General features: G+C 33.8%; 1 protein-coding gene across 4 annotated transcripts in view; it reads right to left on the reverse strand.

Moving 5' to 3' along the window:
* LOC120515490 (MOB kinase activator 2-like) overlaps positions 1-13,418 on the reverse strand; it is a 241,829-nt gene that overhangs the window by 16,467 nt on the left and 211,944 nt on the right. For all 4 annotated transcript variants that reach the window (XM_039736572.1, XM_039736566.1, XM_039736559.1 and 1 more), the window contains exons 2-3: positions 12,011-12,171; positions 511-604 (exon numbers count right to left, since the gene is read on the reverse strand). In XM_039736572.1, coding sequence (XP_039592506.1) covers positions 511-604; positions 12,011-12,171 — 255 coding nt within the window. The remainder of the gene's footprint in view (positions 1-510; positions 605-12,010; positions 12,172-13,418) is intronic.

The raw sequence follows: 13,418 nt of genomic DNA on the forward strand, positions 1-13,418 counted from the left end.
GCAGATTGTTTTACAGAATTCTAAATCTACTCACAACCTACTCAATAATTTGCTATTCTCTACACATTATATGTAACAGCCATTCAGATTCAGTGCAGTTGAGACATGGTGACAGAGGATTTTCCATTGAAAGGATAAGAACTGCTTTGAAGTCTTTGTTTAGACTACTTGCTGTTTTGTAATTGTATTAAGTGAGAACTGAATTAAAAAAATTAGCAATATGCACTGTCAATATCATGTGTCTTAATTCACATATTACTCATCCTGCCTGCTTATTTGTTTTACAAGGTAATTTACCATGAAAAAGTATAACTAAGACTGATAAGAATACTAATTAATACACAGGTTCAGTGAATATTCTTCTTAGATACTAAATACAGTATATGGTGGAATGAAAATTCTTTCAACAAAGTGTCTCTAACTTACCTTTTTTACATACAGATTTTTTTAAATAATGCAAATAAATACAAATGAATTTTGAAATTTTCCTGGGGAAGATTTGATACTTACGTATTACAGGCTGTCATGGCTTGACAGGTTTCTCCAGTACAAAATTCTGAGATTGTGCTATACTGGAGGTTAATGAGATTGAAGAAAGTTGTCGCTGTTAAAAAAAAAAATAAGAGAATATATCAGCATACAGTTAAACAGTGAAATAAAAAGCTTTCCCACTTTCAAATTATATTCAAATCAAGTACAGAAACAAGAAGATTGAATTCCTCAGGCAAGCAGTAATTCAGTGTACATTATATATATATATATATATATATATATATATATATATATATATATATATATATATATATATATATATACACACACACACACATATACACATACATACATACACATATACATATACATACATACATACACATATATATAAACTGCTCAAAAAAATTAAAGGAACACTTTGAAAACACATCAGATCTCAATGGGAAAAAGAAATCCTCCTGGATATCTATACTGATATAGACTGGGTAATGTGTTAGGAGCGAAAGGATGCCACATCATTTGATGGAAATGAAAATGATCAACCTACAGAGCCCTGAATTCAAAGACGCCCCAAAAATCAGAGTGAAAAAATTATGTGGCAGGCTAGTCCATTTTGCCAAAATTTAATTGCAGCAACTCCAAATTGTATGCAGCACTTTGTATGGCCCCTGTGTTCTTGTATACATGCCTGACAACATCGGTGCATGCTTCTAATGAGATGACAGATGGTGTTGTGGGGATCTCCTCCCAGATCTGGACCAGGGCATCACTGAGCTCCTGGACAGTCTGAGGTGCAACCTGGTGGCATTGGATGGACCAAAACATAATGTCCCAGAGATGTTCTATTGGATTTAGGTCAGGAAAGTGTGGTGGCTAGTCAATGGTATCAATTCCTTCATCCTCCAGGAACTGCCTGCATACTCTCACCACATGAGGCCAGGAATTGTCGTGCACCAGGAGCCACTGTACCAGCATAGGGTCTGACAATGGGTCCAAGGATTTCATCCTGATACCTAATGGCAGCCAAGGTACCTTTGTCAAGTCTCTAGCGGTCTGTGTGACCCTCCATGGATATGCCTCCCCAGACAATCATTAACCCACCACCAAACTGCACATGCTGAAAGATGTTACAGGCAGCATAATGTTCTCCATGGCTTCTCCAGACCCTTTCACTTCTGTCACGTGCTCTCATCTGTAAAAAGCACAGGGCACCAGTGGTGCATCTGCCAATTCTGGTATTCTATGACGAATGCCAATCGAGCTGCATGCTGCTGGACAGTGAGCTCAGGGCCCATTAGAGGACATGGGGCCCTTTTGTCACCCTCATGAAGTCTTTCTGGTTGTTTGGTCAGAAACATTCACACCAGTGGCCTGCTGAAGATCATTTTGTAGGGCTCTGGCAGTGCTCAACCTGTTCCTCCTTGCCCTCCTTGACTTCATGAGGGTGACAAAAGGGAGATATATATATATACACACACACACTCATATATATACACACACACACACACATATATATACATACACTCACTCAGTGGCCAATTAGTTAGGTTCAATTAATGATTAATGGAAATTGCCCACACTTAAAGACAGCTAATCAAAAGGTTAAAACTATCTACATAGCATGAAGACATTACTGAAAGGTTTAGTTGTTGTTCAATCAAATATTACAAAGGGCCCTAATTGTTGGTGCTAGACAGGGTAGGGAGGATCCTATATATCAGAAGCAGCACTATTCTGGGAGTGTCATGCACTACAATCTCTACATACAGAATGGTGCGATTAAAAAATCCAGTGAGCACCAGTTCTGTTAAAAGAAAAAGGTCAGACATGACCAGACTCAAAACAAGTTACTCATGTAACACCTCATCACAACAGTAGTGTGCAGAAGGGAATCTGTACAAAACACACCAGACTTTGAAGTGGATGGGCTACAGCAGTCAAAGAACACACTGGATTCCACTGCTATCAGTGAGGCTACAGCGGGCATTTGATAACTAGATGTTGATGAGCGTCAACTACAAAATTTAATAGATCATCTTTAGGAGGAAATGGAGTAAATATGTGGTTGAAAAAATCTGTAGGAACCATGAGATACTATCAAGTATTCTTGGACTAAAAATCCATAAGCAATTCTTTCAGCACCTTGTTAAATTCGTGCATCACCAGAATTACGATTGGTGTAATTTAATAAACTGGCTACTAAGTGAATAGTTTTAATTTCAGATTAGAAAACACAATACAAAGCCAAAAAAGGCCCCAAAAATATTCTTGCACCTATAATCACCTGAATTAAACCATATCAAATGATTATTTATTAGCAATATCCCAAAATACAGCTTGTCTACTTAAAACAAAAAAAAAATACCAGTTTATATGAAAACTAGTATACGTAGTACTAAATATTTATATCTTCCAACTTTGTCCTAAGGAAGGGATTGAGAAAACACCTAAAGTTATGTCCAAAGTTTATATAGTTGTAGATGTTCTACCCATTTTCAACCAAAAAAGTGATCAAAAGCATGGTATATACATAAAATAAATAAAAACTAGATCTGACACTTATGACTTTCTCATCCCAGCAGAAAAATGCATTATTTACGTTCTGGGCTTATTATCAAGCCAATAAAGCTCACTAATTATTTGTCCTATAGAAAAACTGAATACAACCTTTTATAGTCATCATAAAATGAGCCTTCAGTAAAAAAGGGAATGGATTTTTGATCAGATCAACTGTTACAACAGATATCAAGTGACAAACACAATAATGTTGTTCTTTTTCCACATGCTTGAATTAAAAAAAATAAAAATAACTATTGTGAAAAACACAAACACCTGAAATTGGCATTGTTTTGTTATGCAATGTTTCTCATTCTATTGAACTAAAATCATGTTAATATCATGTGTTCTGGAGATAAAAGGTGCAAAGGTCCAAATGGTAACTGTGAGGTGGTCTCATTTTTTATTTTTTACAAGATACAGTATTTATGCACAGAAAACCTAAAATGATATTTCACTTATCCCAAGTTAGAAATAATAAAAAAAAGTTTTATAGAAATAGTTGTGGTAGTTTTCATGTGATACTCAGACAGTCAGAATTTCAATTTTGGATATGTAGATTATTTGAAGAATCTTGCTTCACTGTGTACAAAATTGCCATATGGTGCTTATGTTTTATTTTGAAAGAAAACATGGCTAGAAGACTCTCTATATGATTTGGGAATAATAATTGTTACTGTTATTAAAAAACAAAATACTGTTTCAACAGCTTTTGTATGAAAAACACTCTTTTAGAAGTTTCACTTAGAATTTATTTTATATTAGTTTCTGTTTTCATTTCTAGAGGCAAATGATGATGTGCTGGACTGATGAATCACAGATAAATTTTAAGCTCATTTGAAACAATAGAACTTTGTTGATGATCTTCTGTTTTTTTTTTCTTTCAATTTAAGTAGAACAGCTGGGATGTCACTAAAAATATCCACAATAAATGCAGACAGAAAAAGGGATACCCAGGGTATTTATTTAACATTTACAGTGAATGTATGTGCTTTGCTTAATCACTTTAATTATGCATGAATACAACAGTTCAGATAAATAAGTGGATTTATGTGAATCAGAAATGCAGGACATCAGAAAATAAAGGACTATAAATAAACAATACTGTTATAAGTGAAGAAACCAGCAGCAGATTACTTATACAAAATAAATGGAAAATTTAGCATGTCTGGAGTAGTAAAACCTTCCTTATACACAATATTTTCCAAATGTGTTGCTTCCAAAACGTGTGCATTATAAAATGCCAAGATATCTTCCATCAAAGTGACAGAAGCTAAGCAGATATGTTGCATTTATTTATGACTAAGAAGAATGTGATAGACTCCTCTCTATAATGCCGACCAGTGAACAAGCTCAATGGAATGAAATGTACGAGGTACAAGCCAAGGCATACTTTCAGCGATGTTACCTATTATGTATATAAGCCCTATATAATATTATATATAACCTCTTTTTTTTGTTTTAAAACTACCTTTGCACACATCTAATGATTCATGTTTTTTGTGCCACCCTGACAAAAGGTGAGCAGGAAACGGCACTCCAGGTGAAGAATGAGGATGCAAAATGTTCTTATATGCTACTTAATTATAATACCATACCATTCATTTAAGTGTCAGATAATAAAGCAGAAATGCAGACACCAAGATGGTCTTTCTACTACTAGAACACTTTGCTTATTTCAATTTCTAAATGTCTATAACTAAAAGGTAACTTTTTATAAACTGATACGCTAATGAAATGGCATCATTCACTGGGATGCACTCTAGGGAAATTCCAAAGAAAAAAAAAAAGTAATCAGTACAATCAGCAATGGTAAAACTATTTAAGCCATAAAGTAAGCATATAATTCCAAAGCTAAATATGGACAGGCAATGCACACTGCCGTTTGTATTACCCCTCGATTTGAAAGAAAAAGGACAACAAAGGACAAGCAAAGAAATGCTAAATTCAAGTATGGACTGAAAAATCTGCTTAGCTCCTTCAAACATGTTTTGACTACAGAGACTAGACCATGCCATGACAATAGGGACTCTGCTCTGTTGGGCCCTTGAGGAAGGCTCATTACCTGCAACTGTTGAGCGTTTTGAGTAGTGATAAAAATGCTGTATAAATGCAAAGAATTATTATTATTAATATTACCAAAATATTTACTTTTAAGCAATAAAGTATGTGTTCTACAAAGAAATTTTAATAAGGAATTAAAAGGCAGTTAAATTTGATTATTAGGATAATACCAAACATGATTTTACCATGACAAAGTTGAACACTGCGGAGGCTAACATGAGTACCATGGCTGGGCTAAAATATTTAAAAAATGACTAAGAAGGGGTTTCTGGTTTTAATTCTCATTCAAACTTGATGCACTTTTAATTTTATCTGAGGCTCAAGGGCTAGGATTTAAGCACAGAAAGGGGCTACCAATAATGTGAAATAGAAAAACAAAGTTAAAACTTCATATAATTAACATCTATCAATTTGGGATGATGCAGAAAGTACTCCTTAAGACAGTACTATTTCACTAAATCACTCAGATTCAGTATTCTAGCTTCTGGCATTAGGTCAGAGGTTAAAGATGTTGATAATTATTTTTTGTTTGCTTTTTAATATGTACCACTATTACATTTCTTCGTTAAAGGTTCTACCTCCAGGTCTCTATTGTCTTTTCTCAGTAATTAGTGTCAAGATTTATACTGAATTCAAAGAGTTATGCAGTGAGAACTGGAGGTGGAAAACGTACCAGCAAACTCTGACTTTAAAGTCCACTTTCTTAGCTAATGAACTATACTATGACTTTCGTTATCCATAAATCTTGTGGTTAACAAGTTATTTTAATAATCATCCTTAAAAAATGACAAAAATATCATGTTAAAGTCCACTGTGTTTCAAAGTCCACTGTAGTCTCTCATAGAGGCTACTGTTGCAATATATAATTTTCTCTAAGACATTACCGTTCATCAAAATAAAATGTACAGAAAACAAAGTGGAACTATGATTATAAAATGACTTGAGAGTTAATTATTTGCTGCAACATAAAACAACCCTATTTCATAATTTATACCTGTAAAATGTACTGCAATGGCTGAGAAGATCATGTTGCTTTTTTGCAAAGAAAAAAAAACACACCTTCAAGTCCCTCCAACTCCCGCCAGGAATGTGAACGAATACTATCTATTATGAAGGATATTTGAGATGGAAACGGCTTTTGCATATGAAGAGACTTTTGCATAAATGAGCAACTTCAAACATCATGCCAAAAGAATGGAACTGGAAGTAGGAGCCTAATTATAAAGTGGCCATCAGAATTTCAATAGTCCCTCTTATAAAAGGAGCATAATCAACTCTCTTCCTGGGACAGAATGTCTTTGATGAAGTGCCTGTTAGGAATCCTAATTAAAAAGCTTTGTTGTTGACAATACTAATTTTTATATTATTATTTTATATATATATATATATATATATATATATATATATATATATATATATATATATATATATATATATATATATATATATATATATATATATATATATATATATACTCCATGAACCCACTTGCATTCACAACTCTAAGCACTGGCAAACAGTCAAGCCAAATATTTGTTAGTAAGGAGTAGGGGTAGTTAACTTCTAGGAAAAAGAACAGAAAATAAACAGGTAATTTTGATAAACTGCCAGAATTCACAAGTACTGCTTTACAGGCTGGACTGCACATAAATTTGGAACTGTAATAAGCACATTACCATGACACCCAATTTATATAATAAAAAAAAAACTTGGTTCGTGACTAGGTTTCTACTCAAGTATAAAAAAAAATGCAGGATTTACAGAGATATATCCATTAAAACAAAAAAAAAATCAATTTTTATTTTCCTAATGCACTGAAAATGATGGAAGATTCACGACATGACATTTTCAAAATACACTGCATGGCAACTTTTTGTGTATCTACAATTGTTACCACATGTCTCCTTGTTAAAAACTTTTAAAGTTACAACTGGCGCACACATTTCTTCTATTTAAAATGTTCAATAAAATAATTCTTTCATGTCTTCTCTGCTTTAGCTTGTTAATTCTTTGTATCTTTCCTTATAGCTCAGTCTTGGACAAACTCACCATTACTTTATTCTTATAATGCACAAATCAAAATGACTCACAGTATTCTCGATTTAGTCCCACAATTGTGTCACACATCTTTTCCTTCGTTTGTTTCTTAATTTGCCAGACTCTGCAACTTCATAAACAAGGTGTTCAAAAAGACCAGCTGAATCCAGTACAGAGATGTTGGCAACAATTTTACTTTTTGGTTTCTCAGCAGAATTTATATGAATGTTAAAAGGAAAAAAAATGTGTGTGTCTAATTGTATACCTTAGTATGAATGTGATGGAAGTAGAGGTTTTGTTCTCATTATATACACAGGTAAAATACAAAGACTTGTTAGGTTTTAAAACTATCTGCAGAGTTTAATTTTCCTGCTAAAAACAATAGTAAATGACTCACTGTAGACGTCAATGTGAAGTCCCCACCTATTAGCATAAAATAAAGACAGACATGACCAAATTTAAGGGTAATTTTTTCAGCAAAACTGAGTTTCAGTGATTTTTTTTTTTTTTTGTTTTTAGTGGGGACACAGTAGTAGTATTACAGATGATACACAAATTTCTTAACTGGCTTTTATTTCATTCACAGATAGCAATTCACCACCTATACTCTACGCAAAAAGGCCTACTCAACCTTGAACTCTTTGTCATGTACCTCAAACCATTCCTGAACAGCTATTGCAGTGTGGCAGGGCACATTATCCTGCAAAAAAAGACCACTGTCATCAGGGAATACTTTTGTTGTGAAGGGGTGAACGTAATCTACAATGGTACATGTCAAGGTAACATATACATGAATATCATAACTAGGTGTTCTCAGCAGAATATTGCCAAAAGCATAACAATGCATCTGTCAGTTTGCCTTCTTCCCACAGTGCATCCTGCTGCCATCTCTTCTCCAAGTAAATGAAGTACATACACTCAGCTGTCCACATTATCTACAAGAAAATGTGATTTATCTAACAGGCCACCACCTTCTTCCATTACTCCATGGTGCAGTTCTAACAGTTGCCCATTTTACATTCTATGCTACGGTATGCAGCCACAAACGAAGCAAGCAGAGAAGCATTGCAGACACAGTTCTATCTTGGGCAGCATTAAGTTCTTCAGCAATTTTTGCTACAGCTGCTCTTCTGTGGGATCGGGCCAGACAGGCTAGTCTTCACTTCTCACATGCATCAATGAGCATAGGGTGCTTATCACCCCATCTCCAGTTCGCCAGTGGTTCTTCTTTGGACCACTTTTAGTAGGTACTAACCACTGTATACTAGGAACAACCCACAAGATATGCCATTTTTGAGATGCTCTGACTCAATCGTCTAGCCATCTCAATTTGGCCCTTGTCAAAGTTGCTCAGACCCTTATTCTTGCTCATTTTTTCTGCTTCTGACACATCACCATCAACAACTGACTGTTCACTTGCTGCCTAATATATACAATCGCTTTCTCCAGCTGTCTGGTGTTTTTTTGGTTTTTCTGTCCTCCCTGGCTATCTGACCTTACTTTTATTTTCTATTAATTAGTACAGGTACTGCCTAATTTTATTTTTAAATTGTGTCTTTGTTCTCTTTCTTTATCCTGTAAAGCACTTTGAGCTACATCATTTGTATGAAAATGTACTATATAAATAAATGTTGTTGTTGTTGTTGACAGGTACAATTGTAATGAGACAATCAATGCTATTCACTTCACCTGTCAGTAGTTTTAATTGTTTGGCCAATCAGTGTATGTGTCAAATGACAGAGTCTAACAGTCTATCTAGAAGAGTCAAATATGTCAAAATGTTAATTCTAGTTTAAAAGGGACCAATAAAAGAACAATAAAATACAGATCAGCTAAAGGGGATTATCAGAGAAGGACTGGAACAGAAAATTTCATTATATGCAGACGATATGGTACTGTATATATCAGACCCAGAAAATTCTGTGCCTGCAGCCTTAGCAGCACTCACAGAATTTCAAAAGATCTCTGGTCTCAGAATTAATCTGAATAAAAGTGTACTCTTTCCAGTGAATTCTCAAGCATATAATATTAGATTAGATACCCTACCTTTTATCATTGCAGAACAGTTTTAATACCTAGGGATAAATATCACAAGTAAACATAAAGCTCTTTATCAACAAAATTTCGCCGTCTGCATGGAAAAAATTAAGCAAGACTTGCATAGATGGTCAACCCTTCATCTCACACTAGCTGGAAGAATTAACACTGTTAAGATGAATATTCTTCCTAAGCTCCTTTTTTTATTTCAAAACATTACAATATACATTAATAAATCATTCCTTAAGCAATTAAGATTCAACAATAACCTAATTTATTTGGAATTCAAAACATCCACGCATCCAAAGAGCGACCCTACAAAGACAAAAGGCAGAAGGAGGCATGGCTCTACCTAACTTACAGTTTTATTACTGGGCAGCAAATATACAGGTGATAAAAACCTGGACACAAACAGAAGAACATACACAGGCTTGGTCCGCAATAGAAGTAAAATCCTGCAGTACTTCTTTGTACTTGTGATTGCATTCACTACACTTTTGGCACGCAGACTTATTCTGATAAACTGGAAGAACCCAAACTCTCCTCTTTTAAGTCAGTGGGAAACCTATGTTATACTATTTGAAATTTGAAAAAATCAAATACTCAGTTAGAGGATCAGTACAGACTTTTTTCAAAACATAGCAGGATCTAATCAGTAATATTTTAAAATAAGCTCATAAAGCACAGAGAATTTATTAATTCAGGTAGGTTTACAAGCCTTAAATTTTTCTCTCTCTCTCAAGGGTGGGGATCGATTTGTCCTTAACTCAATTATTCTTTTTGTAAAAACTTTCGATTGACTGATTATTATAGATTGCAATAAAATAATAAAAATATAATGATAACAATAAAAAAAGAACAATAAAATGAGAAGGTAATTAATGACCTCAATAAGCGTTGTCTCTTTTCTGCGTTTTAACTTGAACAAAGCAGAAATAAGACTCAAGGTTGTGTGAGGTGTTTTGAAAATTTGTTCACAAACATGCATCCACTCAAAGAGAAAGCTAGTTAGTAACTGCTGGGAGTATGTGCCTCATCATTTTTTTTATTTTTAATTTTTTTTTTAACTTTGTCATTTCAAAAATTACTCACACCCATTGATTTAAGAAGACTGTCGGGATGTTTCAGCAGATAAGAACACAATCAGCAGGTACTGAGGGTAGTAGAGAAGATACATTCTTGAAGAGGATAAACATTTAGTTCAATGCACAACTTTTTTTTTTTTACTCAAACAGGAGCCAAATCTTGATGAATACATCTTTGTGTGATTTAATTTATTGACATACAAATTCTCAATATGAGTTTGTTTTACTTTTCTATGGAATTAAAATATTGTCTGTAACAAAATCCAGAAGATAGTGGTCAGTAAAAATAGACCTACAGTCTTGTCTTTAGGTTTATTTATTAATTGTTTGCAGCAAAACGCCTGAACAAAGATTCTGATCTGCCAAATCATAGCCTTCTTTAAAGTGTTTATTTTACCCTTTCATCCTTGTCTTACCCACAGTTGTATGGGCCTGCAGCCTATCTCAGGAGTACACAAATGAGGCACCAGTCCATCACTGGGCACACTTAGGCATGTGCTTCCAAATTAAAATGCAAATTTACATAAACCTAACATTCTCATCTTTGAGATGTGGGAGGTAGAGTGCCAAGAGAACAAAAAAACACAAAATCAAGCACAGACCATAAAAACTTTGCACACTTGGTATACAATGCATACAGTTTGTTACCATATAATTTTTCTAGCATGCAAAGAGCCACATGAGAAGCTTTACAAAATTTTAGAAAAAAACGTTTTTACATGATTCCAAAAAAAGTGTATTTCTTACTTGCCGTGTAAGATGTATTCTCTTTGAGATTCATGGATGTTTTTGACAGTCTACTCAAAAATGACTTTTGTGTTTGTTCTCTGTAGCAGGTAAACAATATTTCTACCAAGATCTTGGAACATTTCATATTGTTACAGTAATTGCTGCTGCTGCGCACTATGGAAAGGCTTATTTTTATATTTTCATTATATATTGTTTTTAAGGTAACAATAACATCACAGACAAATGAAAGTTTACATGGTATTTCTTATAATTTCATAGGCATTTCACATTACCTACATTAAAGCATTTGCGTGTTGCAGAACGACAAAGGATTCTATGATCATGTAAAACAATTCATATACTGTATTTTTATTCACTCCTTTTTTATCATCACAAAGCACACTGACATACAAAATGTGAATTTAAAGACGCTTAATCAAAAGAACACACACATCTTAGAAAATGTGAAGAGAGATTTGAACCTAGACTCCTGAAACCCAAACAACTAGTCACTAAATCAATGTGAAGGCATGATAAACTTTGGGGCAAGCATTCTCAGATAATCCAGGTAATTCATAAAAAGAAATAATTTTTGACCTTTTGTTATAAAGGTTGTGTACGGACGTTACCGTCAGCATAAGAAGCAATCTAATCACTTTAGCAAAATCCTTTAATAAATTGTCCAACAATTACCATCAAAGGAGCATAGCAAGTGGAAACACAGGAATACAACTAAGGAATTCACACAATTAACTTGAAATTTGTGAGGCGGAAGCACAAAACAAGTCACCACCATATCACTTATTATTTTTAAATATTTATTATTCAGGCATATATGTACATAGTATGGTGTTTTTTAAATGTGTACTGCACTCAAAGCTAAAAAATGAAGTTGAACTATATATGTACACTTTTGGACTGCTTTAGTATAGTATATCAATAGAGATGATGAACAAAGTGTCCATCTGCAGAGGAATGTCATACCATATCAAGAAACTGGTACTTACTGTTACTCGCTAGCCATTCATTGAGATCAATTTCTCTGGGTAATGTTACCAGCTCCTTGAGGTTGAAATCTGAGACCCGGGCTTTGGTGTATTCACTCTCCAAATAGAGCTTTTTCTCCTCTGTTGCTGGTTTCTTACCATTTGGCTTTGTTTTAGACTTCCTAGCAGAGAAGAAGATGACAGATATTTAGATTTTTATCACTGCACTAAAAGAGAGTATATTATTGATTCGGAGAAAAAAAAAATTGAGGAAACAGGGGCAAAAAAGACAGTACCAAAATCATGAGAAATTGTACCAATTTAATTTAAATACAAAAACCATTGTATCATTATGACTGAACATCAAATTCTCACAAGAGGTAAAGGTTAAAGTAAAATTATTTATCAAAAATCAAGTACTTGGTACAAATAACATAGAACCTCTACTATATGACAAATGTCTACTGCAAAATTAACACAAACACCAGATGTGCCCACCTTTCATCTAAATAGCCTGAATATACAGTATGGCCTTAGGTCTCACTAAAATCACTTATGAATTTGCCAGTGTGTATTAAAGTGACAATGGTGAAAGAGAACACAGAGCTAATATTTGATAAAGGCAACTCAAATACATGGTAAACACTCTAGTGCTGCAACTGGTGATACATTCTGCAGCTTGGTTAAATCTTGGCTCACAAAAATTAAATAAGAAACAAGAAGAAAGCATTACTGAGGTAAAAAAAAAAATTGCTCACATGCTGAAGCTCCTAAAAATAGTTAAATGTACAGTTTCTAACAAAATATGCCTTTTTCAAACATAATTAGCTATTTTTTTTGCTTATGTAAAACAGACTAGCAATTGGGAGAAAAATAATCCAAATCTCCATGAAACAAAGATTTTAAAAATAATAAAAATTGCAGAAACTGTGTGCGATATAGGTAAACAATCCCCGAAAAAGATGACTAGATACTGCTACACATTCAAAACCAGAAACAATGCTTAAATGAATATATAAATCAAAAGACTAATTTTGCATACAGTATTGTTAGTGACACAGTAATTCAGGAACACTAATGCACAAGTGCAACTCTGATTGCAAACTGAGGTGAATGTGACATGTAAACACAGATGTTTAGTAAAAAGCTAGCGAAAGATTCCAAAACTTTCATATAGTTCAATACTTAGGTACAGTAAAACATATGTAAATATTACACCATTTCACATAACCATTAATGAAATGGATGTTAATAAAAGATATTACTGGAATAATAGTGAAAGAGGAATAGCTTAAGTTATCAAAGGTGTTCTATATCTTAGTGAAATACAAACCAGTCAGGTCCATAAGTATTTGGACTGTGACACAATTTTCATCATTTTGGCTCCATAGGCCACCACAACGGATTTTGAAATAAAGAAATCATTATG

The sequence above is a fragment of the Polypterus senegalus genome, chromosome 1 (assembly GCF_016835505.1).
Source record: "Polypterus senegalus isolate Bchr_013 chromosome 1, ASM1683550v1, whole genome shotgun sequence".
NCBI lineage: Eukaryota > Metazoa > Chordata > Cladistia > Polypteriformes > Polypteridae > Polypterus > Polypterus senegalus.